The following is an 18,220-nucleotide window of genomic DNA, read 5'->3' as shown; positions in this document are numbered from 1 at the left end:
TCACAAATGAGTAGGAAATAGAAATACCGAGAATATCTCAGGGAAAATAAATCATGTAACAGTTATCGTTTCATATAATCATCATATAATGTGGATGTGTTGTTTAACTGTAAAGAGTTTTTATGAGGCTGGAAACATGTTTGTAGGTTTAAAACCTTTAAATTACCAATAAGCTTTGAGAATTGTGCCTTTTATAAAACACAAATTTCCTCACATTTAAATGAATATGTAACAAGTGTGTAATTTTGTACATCAGTGTATGCAAATAAAATAAACCCCTTTACATGAATGAAATATTGGTTAACTTGTCAATATTGACTACTTTGGATTGGTGTGAAGTGAACCAACACAGAGGGGCGCTGTAAGGACATACTGACGATGATGTTATTGCCGTCTGTTAATTTTGTCAAGGAGCGTCAACTTTAAATTAAAGTTGTACTTACGTTTTTTACTTATCTGACAAAGAATCTATAATTTAACTAAAACAAAAAAAAGGAGGGCTCGTCCGGGATTTGAACCCGGGACCTCTCGCACCCTAAGCGAGAATCATACCCCTAGACCAACGAGCCGACAAATATGTAGTCGAAAGTGGACTTTAAGTTGTCTGCAATGTTTAGACAAATTCCCAAGTAAATAATCTATTTTTAGATAATATTAACGAAAGTTACACTTTAGTTTATTTTTACACTTTTATATATAATATTTGTTTCGATCTCACATTCTTTCATGTCACAAATATTTGCCTAGATATAATAAAACATTTTAAATGACAAAGATTGTCAAAACATCACACTAAAATGATCAAAATAATTGGTTAAACTTAAAAAGCGAATGTTTGTTAGCTAACGGCGCCTTTGTCATGTGTAACGTTAGGTAGTAATGTCCGTCTTGTCTTGCCAACTACTAGCTACAAAAATCTAACAATTGGCACAGGGAGACCATAGTTAGCTGCTTTTGGGAAAACATACCCCAGTTTGGTTTGCTAACCACCGAGTATAACCCTTACGAAAATTAATCATGGTTTCACTACAGTAAAAAACAACAACACACAATTACTGTAGTAAAACCATGGTGACCACAAAATAACCACGGTTTTGTCAACCATGGTTTTTAAAATCCATAGTTAAACCATGATAAGTGTAGTAAAACCATTTTGCTGATAGTCACCAATGCACCAAAAAACTATGGTTACTACACTTTTACCACATGGTTAATTTTATTAAGATGTAAAAATAAAACTTTGGTGTCCCCAGAGTACATATGTGAAGTTTTAGCTCAAATTACCATATAGATAATTTATTCTAGCATATTAAAATTGACATTTTGTAGGTGTGAGCAAAAATGTGCCGTTTCTGGGTGTGTCCTTTAAAATGTAAATGAACTGATAATGCAAACACTGATCACCATAATGGCAGTTTGTTGAAATTAAAACTGAATTGTGCTGTCAATTGTTTTTTTCTCTCTCTCTCTTTCTCACTGCACTAAATGTCAGTGCTGTGGTTGGATAACGCAGATTAATGGGTGGTATTATTGTATTAGCCTTGCTACCTAAGTCACAAAACAGACAATCACAATCCTGAATGAACTAATTTTTCACATTTGCTTGCAGAGAATGGTTTAACAAAACTAAGTTACTGGGTTGATATTTTACACATTTTCTAGGTTGACAGAAGAACTGGGGACATAGTTATAGCACTTAAACATGGAAAAAGGCAGTTTTTTAGCTTTATGCTAGCTTGCTAAAGACAAGATGGTGCATTACATTTTACAAATACATCAGTGCCCTTTGTTTTGCCTCAACATCAACACAAGTAATGTTTTTAGTAAGGCATGTTTGTTAAAACTACTTATATTTCCTAAACTAAGGCCTAGTTCAAGGCCTTAGTTGTATCTTGTTCTACAAAACAAGATACAAGTTCTTCCATGTAAAACAACAAAATATTTTTAAGATGTGACGTTAAATGTGTACATTAAAGGTTTTTAAAGAACTTGAGGGCAAACTTTTGAAACTGACTTGTAATAATATTTTAATTCATTATTTATATCAGTATGTAAAATGCTCAAATTTTAAAAAAGTATAATGCTGTACTGTAGGCCCTACTACACTATATCTGATAAAGTGTTAAGATGTGTTTTTTTTTTTTTTGGTTATTCATTCATTTATTTATTTACTTTGTTCGTTATATTTGTATGTTACCTTGTGTTATGTACACTACAAGAATATACATTTTGTGTTTGTATTTGAGATGAGAATAAATGTTAGTATTTCTTTTAAACTCACAGTATAAATCGACAGCAAATAACAGGTTAATAATGTACCGTTTCATCACATTAAAAAATAAAGATCACGTAAATAACAAAGTACTCTCAGAGGAGGATTCAACATGGTCTTTTAATCTGCTCAGTGTGATTTAAACTCATAAGGGCAGTTTCCCAGACAGGAATTAGTTTCAGTCAGGACTAGGCCTTAGTTAAACCGGGATATTTAAGTAACTTTTTAAACATTTACTGCTGTGCATCTTGAGACAGTACTCGCACTGATATATTTTAAGATATGTCAGAGCATGTTGTTTTTGATCAAGACAACACTAACATTTAAGTTAGTCTGGGATTAAGCTTAAAGGAGCATTTCACCCGTAGAAACATTAATCTTTATTGAAAGTGTGTTATATTTGTAGGTGAAATTTAACATACATTTAGAATTTGGTGCCTATTTGACCGAGAAAATGGGTGTTTGTAGTCTCACTCCCTCAACAAAGATATTGGACTTCCTTCTTTCAATGATGCAAAATGATGATTTTTACATCATTGAAAGAAGGAAGTGCAACACTGAAATCTGTATTTCTCCTGTCTCAGCGCAACTGAGAAAATTATGCATGACCATTCAAAAACATGACTGGGGTTCTAACTATACAAAGGTTAATGCAAATGGGTGAAGTGTCTGGGAAACCGCCCCATTCAGACACACAACTTCATGCAGTTTATATAAAATCTCAGTTAAAATATGCTACTCACAAAAACTGCACATGCACGCACGCACACACACACACACACACACACTCTCCCTAAAATGACTTGATTATTTTACACAAATCTGATAATTTTTTTAAAAACTTGGCATAGACTTGCAACAAAGTAAAAAATCACACAGAAAAACTAGTTACAAGTGAAATAAATGAAAATATTGGTAAATAAATCAATTTTTTATAATCTTCAAGTCATTACAAAACAATCTGTTTTTAACAGTTTGACACGATCTCAAACCCAATTGATCATTTCTCACAAGATCACTTAATCGTATTAACCTTAGTCTGGTTTTCTTATTTCATGTCTTGAATGTTGAACGTGAAGAAAGCAGGTCTCAAAATAACAGCGAAGAGCAGCTGCAAGCAATTTCATGAGGGACCTGCCGTCAGTGAGACACTTAATGAAAACATAGCTCGGGGCATGCAGAAGAAATACAAGACAAGTAAATGAGATGGGAAAGAGATGGGATTGGGGGGAAAAGATGTCGTCCCTTCCTATGAGGCAGTGAACTTTCTAAGTGTGATAACAATGAGAGCGAGAAGAACAGAAGCTCCGAGGAACACAGCAATGACTATAGCCGTGATGGCACCTGGCCCCAGCACACCTGCAGACAGAAAAAAAATCACATTAAAGGTGACATAGAATGATTGAACAGAGTATTTATCCTTGTTCTGTGATGTGACATGTAGACAAACATTTTTTTGTTTGGGTCTATAATGCCTTAGAAGCTTACTAAAAACCTCTCTAAGAAAGCTCTATTAGGGTGGGGGATTTTAAACAAGTGGTTTTGCACCTATTTGGCTCCCCCTACTGGCTTTACTTGCAATCTCATTACTGATTGGCTGACTTTGCTGCCACTCAAAAAATGTAGCCAATTATTTTAAAGTGGAGTGGCAGTTAGATGCCTGTGATGTCATAAGCATCAGTTTTTCAGATTGGGCCGTTTTCTGGCTGACATTTCTAAATGAGGAATTTCTATGAGACTGAGATGTTTAGCATGTTTAGCACTTTTTGTATGTTTGTGAATGTGGGTAGACTACCATTATTCAACAAAGACAAGGCAAAAATTTTTTTTCATTCTCTGTCCCCTTTAACAATACTTCAGATGTATTTCATTTTAAATTACGTTTATGGAATTGGCAAACACTTTTATCCAAAATGACTTACAGTGCATTTAAGGTGCCAGAAGAACCATGTTTAGCTGCAAACAATTTGCTGTATGTAGTTGTTTGCCAGTAACTTACTGTAGATCTAAATGTATGTTATTTACTGCCAACAGTTGTTTACAGTTAAGTGAACATTAAACATTAATAATGTTGTTATATTAACATTAAACAATAACAAGCCTTAAGCAAAGCATTCTGGGAAATAAAAATTCTCAACCTTTTTCCTTCAGATTTTGGTTCCCAGAATGCGTTCATGAGGCTGTTGTTTTATAGTTTTATTCTATAAAGATAAATACTTGTTTAATGTTCATTTAACTGGGAACAAACTGTTGCCAGTAAATAACATACATTTTAATTTACAGTAAGTTACTGGCAACCAGCTGCCATTAACACTGTTATTTCTACAGAAATGCGATTCCAATAAAAAACCTTTAACATCCGAGAAACCTTTCTGTTTCAGGTTCTTTGTATTTAAAAATGAGTTTTTTAATAGATATGAAAGAAATGGGTTTTAAAGTACTTTTGACTGAATGTTTTCTTGAAAAAACAACTTTATTTTACAGTACAGTACAGTAAAGAAGTTAAAATGTGATGTCTTCTCTTAAAACAGGGGTCTTCAAACTGTGGATCGGGACCCACTTGTGGGTCAGATAATGGGATAAAGTGGGTTGCGCAGAGACACTTGGATACAATGATTTTGATGGTATAATATAAGTTATTTTGATACTGCAATTAAACTTACATTTCATTTATAAAATCACAAAGAAAATAAAAACTTCTCAATTATAAAAGAGAAAAATATGTGTTTTCTTCAAATTTACATAAAAAAATGTGTTGAAAAGTGAAAGTTGGATCTATTTAAAAATACTTCAAGTTGTACCGTTTAAAATAATAGTTTTACCTAAAATATAAGCTTTTTAATATAATTTTTTTACTTAATGAGAAAATTTAAAGGAATATTTCACTTATAGATTGAAAAAGACTTATAAAATCAAAAATAGAATGCCGATAATTTTCTCACCACCATGTCATTCAGGTTCTTGATGTCTTTATTTGTTTAGTCGAGAAGAAATTACGTTTTTTGAGGAAAACATTCCAGGATTTTTCTCATTTTAATAGACTTTATTGGACCTCAACAGTTTACAGTTTCAATGTAGCTTCAAAGGACTCTAAACGATACCAAACAAGGCATAAGGGTCTTATCTAGCGAAACGATCATCATTTTCAACAAGAAAAATTAAAATATGCACTTTTAAACCACAACTTCCCATGTTGAACTTTCCGTGTGACGTGCCAGTGCGATCTTACGTCAAAGATTAAGAGTTACATCTGAGAAACGCACACTTGCAGACCATTTTTAACAATAAACTGACACGAAGACACTAATTATTATCATTCCACATATAACAACGTCGGAGAAAAATCCTGAAATGTTTTCCTCAAAAAACTACATTTGAACAAAGAAAGACATCAACATAAATGATCAGGATTTCTTTTTATGAAAGTGGAATATTCGTTTAAGGAGAAAAAAATTCCAAATTAAGTAATTTTTAAAGGTCTCTTTATACACCACTATGTAGATTATACTGCAGTTCTATCAAGAGATCCTTTAAAAGTTACACAATGAACCTTTAAGTTAATCCAACTTTTACTTTTTACAGTGTATGTGTGTAGAAAAATAAAAAGTTAGAGAACCTCTGTCTTTAAACACAACTACTTTCAAAACTAAAACTGTGTCAATGAAGTGAGATTAGTGACCAAGCCGTTTCTTAAGCTAGTATTTTTTAAAGAATTGTCTGCACTATATCAGTAGACATGTTGTTCAAAGTATGCACAGCTAAATGTACCTTCTTCCTCATTCAGTGTAACTGTGTGTGTAGAGTCCACATAATCAGGGGTGAATTTCAAGATGGGGTTTTCTGTCAGGTGGTGGACGGGATCTTTTGTAGTTATATCATAGTCTCCTGCACCAGACAGCGTGTCCTGGTTATCATTGTGCAGAGCCGGGGACAAATCCGGCACTGTTTCTGATGGAAATAAAATCAGAGTCACAGTTTGAAATGCTATAGTTTAGATAGTTTAGATATAAACTACAGATATAAACTAGACTAAAACGCTGGGTTGTTTTTAACCCCTGGCTGTGTAAACACTGGACAGAACACACCAGTTGTTTTAATCCAGGGTTGGGCAATTTTTCACCCAACGGTCAATATTTCCCCATGCAGCCATGGGTTAAAAACAAGCTAGCATTTGAATAAACAGATAGAACTGTAACAGATATAATGTAAAAAACATGTTAAAGGTTCCAGCTAATTTCATAGCAGAATCTTTTGAACCTTTTGGTCGCCAGAAAGATCACTATAAAATGTTTATTTTTAACCTGCCGTTGGGTCAAAATGAGACAAACATGGCCTTTGAATTAAATCAACTTAACTCAGAAAATGTTCATATTTGACTCTACAATGGGTTAAAACAAATCAGCATGGGTTAAATTATAACCCAATGGGTTGGGTTTCTCTCTTTATGACTCAGCATTTTTTTTAAATGATGAAGCAGAATTTTCATGTTTAGTTATTTGCTGAACTTATGGGAGGCAAAGAAACATTTATTCATTTTGTTTACTTTTTTAAAGTTAGCTTAAAAATCAAACTATTTACCACTTTTTATAAAAATGGCCTAGTAGAGACTAACCAAAGAGAATTATTAGTTTGTCTGCCTGCCTACGTGTCTGTCTGTCTCTTTGCCTGCCTTTCTGTCTTTCCACCTGCCTGCCTGTCTGTCTATCTTCCTGCCTGTCAGTCTACCTACCTGTCTGTCTGCCTATCTACCTAACTGCCTGTCTGTCACTCACTCTGTCTGCCTGTCTGTTTGTCTGTCTGCCTGTCTCTTTACCTGTCTGTCTGCCTGCCTACCTGCCTGTCTGTCTTTCTGCCTTCTGTCTGTCTGTCTACCTACCTGTCTGTCTGTCTGTCTGTCTATCTACCTAACTGCCTGTCTGTCACTCACTCTGTCTGCCTGTCTGTCTGTCTGTCTGTCTGTCTCTCTACCTGTCCGTCTATCTGTCTACCTACCTGCCTGTCTGTCTCTCTCTCTCTCTCCCTGCCTGTCTCTCTCTCTGTCTGTCTTTCTTTCTGCCTTCCTGTCTACCTACCTGTCTGTCTACCTACCTGTCTGTCTGCCTATCTACCTAACTGCCTGTCTGTCACTCACTCTGTCTGCCTGTCTGTTTGTCTGTCTGCCTGTCTCTTTACCTGTCTGTCTACCTACCTGCCTGTCTCTTTGCCTGTCTGTCTGTCTGTCTGTCTGTCTACCTATCTGCCTGTCTGTCTGTCTCTCTCTCTACCTGTCTGTCTGTCTACCTACATGTCTGTCTGTCTACCTATCTGCCTGTCTACCTGCCTGCCTGTCTGTCTGTCCGTCTGTCTGTCTGTCTACCTACCTGCCTGTCTCTCTGTCTGTCTGTCTGTCTTTCTGCTTTCCTGTCTACCTACCTGTCTGTCTACCTACCTGTCTGTCTGCCTATCTACCTAACTGCCTGTCTGTCACTCACTCTGTCTGCCTGTCTGTTTGTCTGTCTGCCTGTCTCTTTACCTGTCTGTCTGCCTGCCTACCTGCCTGTCTGTCTTTCTGCCTTCTGTCTGTCTGTCTACCTACCTACCTGTCTGTCTGTCTGTCTGTCTGTCTATCTACCTAACTGCCTGTCTGTCACTCACTCTGTCTGCCTGTCTGTCTGTCTGTCTGTCTGTCTCTCTACCTGTCCGTCTATCTGTCTACCTACCTGCCTGTCTGTCTCTCTCTCTCCCTCTCTTTCTCTGTCTGCCTGTCTGTCTACCTACTGCCTTTCAATCGATCGATCTGTCTGTCTGTCTGTCTACATGCCTGCCTGTCTGTCTGTCTCTCTCTCTCTCTCTGTCTGCCTACCTACCTGCCTGCCTGTCTGTCTTTCCACCTGCCTGCCTGTCTGTCTCTGCATCTGTCTGTCTACCTACCTGTCTGTCTGTCTGTCTATCTACCTAACTGCCTGTCTGTCACTCACTCTGTCTGCCTGTCTGTCTGTCTGTCTGTCTGTCTGTCTCTCTGCCTGCCTGTCTGTCTGTCTGTCTATCTATCAATTTTTTCCCACCATTAGCTAAAGGGAACGGATAGATTTAAAAAGCACCAAATGTTGATTTCTATGGGCGTCTTTATAGAGAATTAGCATTTGCTTCTCACTACAGGTGTTGTCTCGGCTCTTTCCCTCCTCACGTCTGTGATTGACATTCCACAGCTCCCACGGGCATGAAACAGCCATGTGACTTTTCTCACCTACACCACACTCATGGAGTCTAAACCCAGTTTACTATGTTACAGCTTACCCACCTTTACCAGAGGTCACCATGTGGACAGAGGTTCTGACCCCAAAATAAAGAGACAAAGACGAACTTGGATGTTTTGACATGGGTGTCATAAGATCTACAATGACCCCGCTCGAACAACACCGGTCAGGACAGGTCAGAAAGGCAGATACAAATAACAAAGCACCTATTTGTCCATTCCATGCTTTTAAAAACAGAGGCTTCATGTTGACAAAACTGTGTATTTACTGTACACGCACTGGACACAGCATTTTTTTTTGTATCTAAATAGTTTCTTCACTTTAAAAAGGCACATTAAATCTTAAAATAAAAGGTTAATATTTGAAGTGCACACATATTTTGATAAAGACATATTTACTCCAACACTTTTCAGACTTAAAGTAGGCTGTAGGTACAGCACACCGGGGCACGAGGCCAGCGATACATCAATGAGCCCTTCTCTCGAGGGTACAAAAGGGCGCTTGTGTGGTCAACTAACGGCCGAGGAACCAACCGACTAAACGCAGCCAGTATACTGAAAGTTAAACAAGTTTGTTTATGAAAGCAGACGGGGAAAAGCACGCTCTTCACGGCAGCCTGATTTTAAAAATGCAGATGGTGTTTGTCACTTCATGGCCTGCTTAAATATTTATTAAGCACGACTGAAACTTTTGGCGATAACAAGCAGAAAACTACACGATGTGGGAGTGCGGTATTAAGGTTTTTTTCTTGTATATTCACACACAACAGTGAGATGTGAATGACACAATCCTCTGCCACTTTGGGTCTACACGTGCCAGGGCGTTGCCATGTCCTCATCTCACCTTACACCCGCCAGCTAAGGTGCAAGTGGGCATCTCTACAGTCTACAGACAGACAAAAAAGACATCTATTTATGAAACAAGATGCTCATGTTATAGGTGAAGATCAGTCAATACAACCCAAGGAAGCTTGGTGTTACAGTATTTGTGTTGTCTTCATTATCAAATCTAAAAAGCATGTGATACCCAGCATGCAATAGCTGCCATTTCCCTGTGGGTCTGGCTATGATTAATGCACTTATAGCCAAAATAAACTTGAATTTGGTTACATGATGTTTTTGCCAAATTATTTCATCATATAAGCAAAGTCAACAGCTTGTAAAAATGATGTCAAATAAATATACATTTTAATTAACAAATTAAGTTAAACAACTTTAACTAGATTTTATAAGTTATGTCAACATATATAGTCAAAACTTAAAATAGTAGGTTGAATTGACTTGAAAAAACATGTTTGTTTAACTTCATGCTGCAGTTTTTTTACAATTAATGATTACAAATGGTTTTACATTGCAAAAAAACATTTTGTTACTAAGTATTTTTGTCTTGTTTTCAGTAAAAATATCTCAAATTTCCTAAATCAAGATGTATTTTCTTGATGTGCAAAATGACCTTAAGAAAATAAGTCTAGTTTTTCGACAAAAAACATCAAATTTAAGAAAATGTCTGTTTAAAACAAGAAAAAAAAACCCTGCAAATGGGGTAGTTTTTCTTAATTTAAGATTTTTTCTTACCCTATTGGCATATTATTATTATTATTATTATATTTTTTGCTTGTTTTAGACACAAATTCACTTAAATTTGATATTTTTTGTCTTATTTTCTTATATCATTTTGCTCATCAATAAAATATATCTTGATTTAAGAAATTTTAGATATTTGTACTGAAAACAAGATGACAAATACTTTCGTAAGAAAGTCATTTTTGCAGCGTATTTATTTAATTTAATTTATTTTTGGGCTAAGACGTCCATTTAATTTTCACCGACAGCTCAAATATTGCTTTGTTTTAGCCTAGATGTGTTTGAAACACAAAATTGTTTCCTGTTATAGCTAGTCCATCATTTTAATTCACACATTTTGGTAATAATATTGTGAATAATGATGTACAGTATTTGTTAAATAAAGATCAAAATAATGCAATGCGTTATAATTTGGTGATTCATTACTAAAGACGTAAACACAAATGATTTAAAGATATCAAGCAATCTTGGCCTTGAATGGAAAATGAAAAGCAGTTACATCATATTTACTAGCTGGAAAATCCCAGCTCATGCTAAATTTTCCTAAACTCAATCCTTACTTACAGTAAGTGGCATTCATGCAGTAAGCTAATAAAAATGTCTTTAGTGTTTGTCATATGAACTTTCTAAACTCTTGTGTAGTCTTTGTATAATGTTATTAATGTTTTTATTGAATATATTATCATAATAATGCACACTTCAAACTCATTGTCTCTTTCTTGTGTTGTCTTATTTAGCACTATTGTCCTGTCTCTATTCATTGTTATATTCTAGCAAAATGACAATAAAGTTACTTAAAAACGAAGTCAATAATAAACAATTATGTTTGTACATATCTTTGGTGTAGGACTGTTTTTATTTTATTTTCACAGCCACAATGCCCTGTTTTTCCCAAACAAACTGAGTCCCTTTGAGACTAAATTAAGGCTCAACACCTGGATGTGAAATGGAGAAAATCTGAGTCATTTTAGTCAGCATGATGCTTCTCACACCCGGCATCAAAAGACCGATTCATTCAGAATGTTTGAAATCCTCTGAAATGTGAGAATATGTGTATCAACACAGTTCAAGTAAAATAAAAGAGATGATTTTTACTCATTTAAACTCAGTAACATCTATTCACACAACTAAAAACTTTTCATAACACACCCGGAAGGTCTACAAGGTGAAACTGATGTGTACAAAATTTAGACAGAAGAAATGTGTTAAACTTCGTCAAATGCTAGATGACAACCAAGAAAACCACATATCGACTTAATAAGAGGCGACTCCTATATCAGATAACCTAACAATAAAACCTCAGCTGAGAACCGATGTGAGATGTCCAGGGGAAGAAAGTTTGTTACCTGTCTGCACTAAAGCCATGCAGATGGCCAGAGCAGTGAAGAGGACGAGCCGGGACGAAGCGAAGTGAACGCAGCTGATGCTCATGGTTCCTGTGTTCGGTCAGACGCTTCTGATCCTCGACTGGCACCTTGATGAAGTAACAGACAGTCTGGGAAAGTGAGGTAGACAGAGTTGTAGTTGAGTTTGGGAGGGAGGGAGGGCTCTGAATGGACAGTGTAGACTTGTGTCAACTCATCTGGTAACTACCTACTTTCTTCAGACCCTCTCAGATGTGCAAAAACCAAGACGTCCAGCATTTTCTGTCTTATTTGGGGTTTTACATATACAGTATGTAATTTACTAAAGGGGAAATTTTTAATTTAATAAATGATGTGATGCATCTGTTAAACATTCATAAACATGAGTATTACACAAAGGTAATCAGAGGGATAACTTACAGGGGCGGTTTCCCGGACAGGGATTAGACTAGTCCAGTAATTCTTAAAGTGTGGTCCAACCCCCCCAGTGGTCCGCCAAAAGATGACCTAAACTAGGCAAGTTACAACCATAGACTTCATATACCCACCACCTCAGTTTTAAACTAATGGCTCTTTGGAATGACATTAAGTGGGGCTGTTACAGTATGTTTAATTGCACTTTTTTTTACATGTGCAGTTTGTTGTTCATATTAAGCTGCAACTCATTTCACATTTACTTTTTCAAATGAAATAAAATTCATATAATAATAGTTTTTGACTTGAAACAGTTGCATATTAAATTGAAATTGAGCTTATCCTTCCTATTTTGTTGTTTTTGGGGGCATGTTAGAGTGGGATTCTGTTAGGTGGTCCTCAGAAAAAAATTGGAAGATAAAGTGGTCCTTGGGCTGAAAAAGTTTGAGAAACACTGTACTTGTCCTAGACTAAAATAAATGTAAGAGCTGTTCAAACTCAAAACAACTTATATCTTAAAATACATCAGTGGCCTTTGTTTTGCCTCAAAATGCACACAAGTAATGTTATTAGTAAGGTATGTTTGTTAAAACTATTACAGTGCACAGCATAAATGAGTACAGCCCCTTTGGAAATTAAGATTTTTCTCCATTTGTCAGTAAATATGGGACCAATTTGCTTTCTTTTTTACAAAATAGTTTTGTTCAACATTTGTTTTTGTTAGCAGTAGAGTGATAGTCACTGACCATCTTTCATATACAAAAAATAACTAATTTAAATCAAATGAGGGGATGCAACAATGAGTACACCACAATGAATATGTTAGCAAAAAAAATGAAATAAAATGTAATTAACAGGAATTCACTATGAAATGATGAATATAATGAATCATCACACAGGTGGCCACAGGATAACTGGCAAGTGAGGGTGGTATTTAAAGGAATATTCCATTTTCTTAAAAGAAAAATCCAGATAATTTACTCACCACCATGTATTCCAAAATGTTGATGTATTTCTTTGTTCAGTCGAGAAGAAATTATGTTTTTTGAGGAAAACATTGCAGGATTTTTCTAATTTTAATGGACTTTAATAGACACCAACAATTAATACTTAACTCAACACTTAACAGTTTTTTTCAACGGAGTTTCAAAGGTCTACAAACAATCCCAAACGAGGCACAAGGGTCTTATCTAGCGAAACGATTTTTGACAAGAAAAATAAAAAATATGTACTTTTAAACCACAACTTTTCGTCTAGATCCGGTCCAGCGCGACCTAACGTAAATGCGTAGTGACGTAGGGCGGTCAAGTGTGACATATATAAAACGCACATTTGCGGACCATTGTAAACAATAAACTGACACAAAGACATTAATTAGTATCAGTTGACATACAACAATGTAGGAACGGTCCTCTTTCAACACACTTGTAAACACTGGGGCGGAGTTTCGCGTTCGTCCTCTGTGACCACTTGACGTCATGACGTATTGAGTGGGGTCACGCTGACACATCACAACCGGATCTAGACAAGAAATTGTGGTTTAAAAGTGGATATTTTTTATTTTTCTTGTCAAAAATGACAATCGTTTCACTAGATAAGACCCTTATGCCTCGTTTGGGATCGTTTATAGTCCGTTGAAACTCCGTTTAAAAAAACTGTTAAGTGTTGAGTTAAGTATTAAATGTTGGGCTCTATTAAAGTCCATTAAAATGAGAAAAATCCTGCAATGTTTTCCTCAAAAAACATAATTTCTTCTCGACTGAACAAAGAAAGACATCCACATTTTGGAATACATGGTGGTGATTAAATTATCAGGATTTTTCTTTTAAGAAAATGGAATATTCTTTTAAGAAAAAAATCCACTCATGTAATGATGACAAAATAGCACCACATGGTAAAGAAATGTCTCAAGACATGAGAAATAAAATAATTTCTTTGCACAAAATGGTCAAGGTTTCAAGATAATTAGTTAAGCATTGCTAATAAGTTTGAATACTGTCACAAAAGGGATCCAAAAATTTAAAAAGGATGGATTTGTGGGAAGCTCTCCAGGATGTCCACTGAAGTTAACACCTTATCAAGAGTGTTTTGTGATAAAAGATGTTGAAAAATATCATCATGCAAGTTCAGCACAGTTGGCTAAATCATTAGAAAGTCAATCTGGGGTGTTTCCCGTGACATACAGTGCAAAGCATGCATGGCTGTCATCCACAGAGAAATCCACTGGTAAAGCCAATGCACAAAAAGCCTTTTACTAGAGCTCATATTGAGAAAGGTAAAGACTATTGGGTCTTTAGCTCTCTATACTTTGGAGTAATGAGACAGAAATTAATCTTTGTGGTTCTGAGGTGATCCAAACTTATGGTGTGGCAAGGGTGAGGAGTACAATAAGAAACTGCCTGGTACAAACAGTAAAGCATAGTGGTGGCAGTGATCTTCTGTGGGCTTGCATGAGTGCTGCAGGTGTCGGAGAGTTGAATTTTAGACTGCATCATGAATACACAGATGTACTGTGAAATACTTAAAGAGAAGATGCTACCATCACTCTGTGCCGTTGGTCACTGGGCAATCTTTTAACATGATTGTGACCCAAAACACACATCTAAGGTGACTAATTCATTTTAGAAGCAGCACATGGTAAAAGTGATTCAGTACGGGGAGTTCAGAAAAGACAAGCAGAACGTCATTCTCCATCCAGGATCTGAAAGAGGTTATTGTTCAAGAATGGAAAATAAAAGATGTAACACTATGTTGTCAACTTCTTTATTCAATGTCTAGAAGAATTAGTGCTGTTTAAAAAAAAAAATGCAGGCCATACAAAATATTAGACTGCTTTTTAAAGAATTTTTGTAGGGTGTACTCATTTTTGCATCACCTCATTTGATTTAAAAATGTGTTATTTTTCGTATCCTTAAGATGGTCAGTGACTTTAACTCTAACGTTAAGAAACATAAATGTTTAATAAAACTGGTGTGTAAAAATACAGCAAATTGGTCTCATATTTACTGACAAATGGAAAAAAATCTTAATTTTCAAAGGGGGTGTACTCATTTATGCTGTGCACTGTATATTCCCCAATTAAACTCAGGTCTAGTCCTGGTTTAAGATAATCCCTGTCCAGGAAACCACCCACAGTCTATTAAAATATGGACAAAACAATGAAACAGATTTTTTTAAATGCATTGTTTAAATTCTGTCATCATTAGATTTTAACACTCCACCAAGCCTTTCTATTGAATTTGTGAAAGTGGAAGTGTATATATTAATAATTTTATGCTTCAGAAGACTTTTCCAAAACCTTCAGTTTCCGACAAAGGCCCATTTTCTGAAATAGATTTTTACATTTGCATTTATGTATTTAATGATATTATTCATTACATTTAGAGCCCTAATATGTTTTGATTCATAACCAAAATTTTAAGATGGATGCATTTTAAGGGACACAACCAAGGCTGGAAATGAGTCTGGGGAATGAATTTCGAGGGGGAACGGAGTATTTCACTTAATTGCATTTAAGAACGAGTCCCCATTCAAGTTATTGCAACTATGATTTTATAACGCATTCTCACATGATCACGTTTGTCACATAACACTTCACAGTGGTGCTGTAAGACTCTGTTTCATTTCAGAATTTTCCTAATATTTAAAATATCCATTAACTAAATATCAAAATGTTCACATTCAACAAATTAACCTGAGGACAAATTTAACGTTAAAAGGTTGTGCGACTTAGGAGGAAACACAAAAAATTATGTTACAGTTATTTGTGAGTAGGGACTCCTGAGTTTACTTTAATATTTAGCATGTAAACTTTAATCTATCACGACAAACTATATATCATTGGACAGCTCTAAGAGTGTATTTTTCATATTTAATTTTTTAGCAGTAATAATAATGCAGTGACAGTAATTTATTAATTTGTGACAAGAGTATGCAACATACCGTTGACACCTAGAGGCCATTGTTGGTAAAACCACTAAAAGTGTAAGACAAACATTATCTTTTGTGATTTTATGTATAAAATATATACTTTATTGCATTATTTTATTTATTACAATAAATGTAAACTGCTTTAACTTTATTTAATATTTTCACCTCCAGACACTTCCGTGAAAAACTTTAACGTGTCTTCTTTAAAACAAGACCAAAGCTTCTAGACAAAAAAATGCCAGTGTTACATTCAGTTAAAGGTGTACATCACCAATTTTCGACCAAAGTCGTCATCTAAAATTAGGCACCCCTTCAAAACTATTATTTCTGCCATTTCCAGTCCTGGACACAACCAAACTAGGTTATATGTTTAATCTTGGATCAAAATATGTTTATCTTTATATATTTGTAAAAAGAAATTAAACTGCTTATTAAAGTCGCCATGAAAATAAAATTAAAAACTGTAATTTGTTTTGGAAAATTGTGATATTTTATACAAATGACTTATCTGTGAGCTTCATAATCTTTAATCATAAATGCAAATCTCCTCCCCTCTTCAAAACACTAGGCTTGTTTGACTTCATGCGGCGCCGCCAGAACCGACAGGCGGATGACATCAAAGCACCGCGAGCGAGCCGAAATTAGATTTCTCCGTATGATTTCTTGAATCATGCTCACGGTACTTTGACGTCACCCGCCCGCCGGCTCCCCCGGCGCCGCACGAAGTCGAACAAGCCTGATCTCTCTTTACTTCTGGTCATATGACAGATGATCGCTGAGATTAACAATTAGCAACCCGACCCAACTTCAAACGATACAATCTCATTGGACAAATTCAAATCCAGCCCTGCTTTATTTCATTTCAGAAGCCGTTTCACTCGAATATACGTCTAAACGGAAAAAATTAGGCAGTTTATACCCAAGTTTCATGGCGACTTTAAAAAAGCACACAAAGCAATGTTTCTCTACCATGAGATGATGTTGCCAAAAGTTTTTGAAAATCTAACCTCTATTATCAGACACCTTTGATTGTAGATGAGATGATAAAAGAACGTGTCAAAACTTGATGTGATGATGTTTGCACTCCAACAGGTGTCAGTATAAAGTTATTAGTGCTTCTGTCAGTGAATCACAACTATATTGTGCAATTTTAAAATGAGCTAAGCAGCAGCAGTAATAAGTTAATAACCAGTCAAACTGACATTGATTTGACCTTCATACAAGGTACAAATTCATTTCATTTTTTTATAGATGCACGTATTAAGATCAAAACTGTGTTAAAACAGCCCACACACGTGACTGTTTGCTTTATTTCTCATACTGCAATAAAAAAACGTACGACTCCACCGGTTCATCATTTCCATATATTATAATACAGATGCAGAATCCAAAGTTTATTCTTTAAACAGCCTAATATTTTACAAGAAACGAATAACTGGATCTTTCCAACATGCCCTTAAAACAGGACACTGATTATTAAATGTCCTTGACTCCTAACGTTGTTATCAACGTCCGCCATCAAAACGGAAGAAATGTACTAAACAAATGGAGTGGGGGTCAATAAATAAAAGTAAAGAAAGTTGTAATGGGGATAATATTTTTGTCCTCTGCACTCCTTTTATTCACAATGAATGAAATATAATTAGTGAGACGATGATGTTGAGATAAAGGTCTCCTCTTTTACAGAAACAAGCCTCTGGCGTCCTGTATTTGGGCTGTTGCGTGTTGTTTTTGGTGCTCTTCGTGGCCGTGGGGCAGCGCTGTTATTGCAACTGGAGTTTCTTCCAGATCAGGAGGAAAAACTTGCTGCCCAGATTTTACTCGAAAACAAAATCAAGTTAACATTAAAGAGGAAAAGTTGAAGGTGGTTTAATGCAGATGTTCAGAAGGGAAATTGTCAGCGATGAAGAGCTTGTCGATCGATCGGCAGGTCTCAAAAGTCTTCCACCGTCTCGATCTCACCCATGTTGAGTCTCTCAGACGAGGCGTTAACAGAAAAACCTGTTAAGACATTTTAACATCCATTAGAGGATTAGGTTCAAAAACATCTTAAAAAAATAAAAACAGCTTCTCCTTACCATCAGGTCATTTGTAAGTTTTTTACAATTTTCATTATCACACAATGTTATTGCTATATTTGAAGAGTTTCGTTGCAAAACGAGATAAATCCATTTTTTTTACATTTTTGTCAAAACATGTTTATTATTATGTTATCATGTTATTATTTAGTTTTATGGTGCTACTTAGCTGTATTTTTTAAGGTATGAAGGTTTAAATCAAAACAAACCAACTGCAGTTGCATTGAAATTAATTGGAATGCACAACCAAAAAATTAGATTTCTGAACAATTAAAAAAACGGTGGTTATCTCGTTTTGCAACAAAACTCTTCATTTGTTACCATTACAGTTTAGGTATAAACT

General features: G+C 35.5%; 3 protein-coding genes and 1 non-coding gene across 7 annotated transcripts in view; 1 reads left to right on the top strand and 3 right to left on the bottom strand.

Annotated features, from left to right (window-relative positions):
- LOC141349067 (tripartite motif-containing protein 16-like protein) overlaps positions 1-18,220 on the top strand; it is a 267,698-nt gene that overhangs the window by 64,138 nt on the left and 185,340 nt on the right. The window lies entirely within an intron of this gene.
- trnap-agg (transfer RNA proline (anticodon AGG)) lies at positions 498-569 on the bottom strand. Its single transcript has one exon. It is a non-coding gene; the product is annotated as a tRNA-Pro (tRNA).
- LOC129443234 (protein SNORC) lies at positions 2,618-11,598 on the bottom strand. Of its 2 annotated transcripts, none has more exons than XM_055203714.2 (3): positions 11,438-11,598; positions 6,041-6,220; positions 2,618-3,631 (listed from the first exon to the last, which is right to left on the bottom strand). In XM_055203714.2, the coding sequence occupies exons 1-3, from the start codon at positions 11,520-11,522 to the stop codon at positions 3,522-3,524; spliced, it is 375 nt and encodes a 124-aa protein (XP_055059689.2). In that variant the 5' UTR covers positions 11,523-11,598; the 3' UTR covers positions 2,618-3,521. The 2 variants fall into 2 exon arrangements, with proteins under 2 accessions (XP_055059689.2, XP_055059690.2); XM_055203715.2 differs by having other exon boundaries at positions 6,041-6,214.
- The window catches only part of LOC141349031 (GRB10-interacting GYF protein 2-like), a 48,233-nt gene continuing 47,084 nt past the window's right edge, over positions 17,072-18,220 (bottom strand). For all 3 annotated transcript variants that reach the window (XM_073857360.1, XM_073857362.1, XM_073857370.1), the window contains exon 29: positions 17,072-17,800. In XM_073857360.1, the coding sequence (XP_073713461.1) occupies positions 17,733-17,800 (68 nt within the window). In that variant the 3' untranslated portion in view covers positions 17,072-17,732. The remainder of the gene's footprint in view (positions 17,801-18,220) is intronic.

The sequence above is a fragment of the Misgurnus anguillicaudatus genome, chromosome 2 (genome assembly GCF_027580225.2).
Source record: "Misgurnus anguillicaudatus chromosome 2, ASM2758022v2, whole genome shotgun sequence".
NCBI lineage: Eukaryota > Metazoa > Chordata > Actinopteri > Cypriniformes > Cobitidae > Misgurnus > Misgurnus anguillicaudatus.
This window is presented reverse-complemented; position numbering and strand designations above follow the sequence as displayed.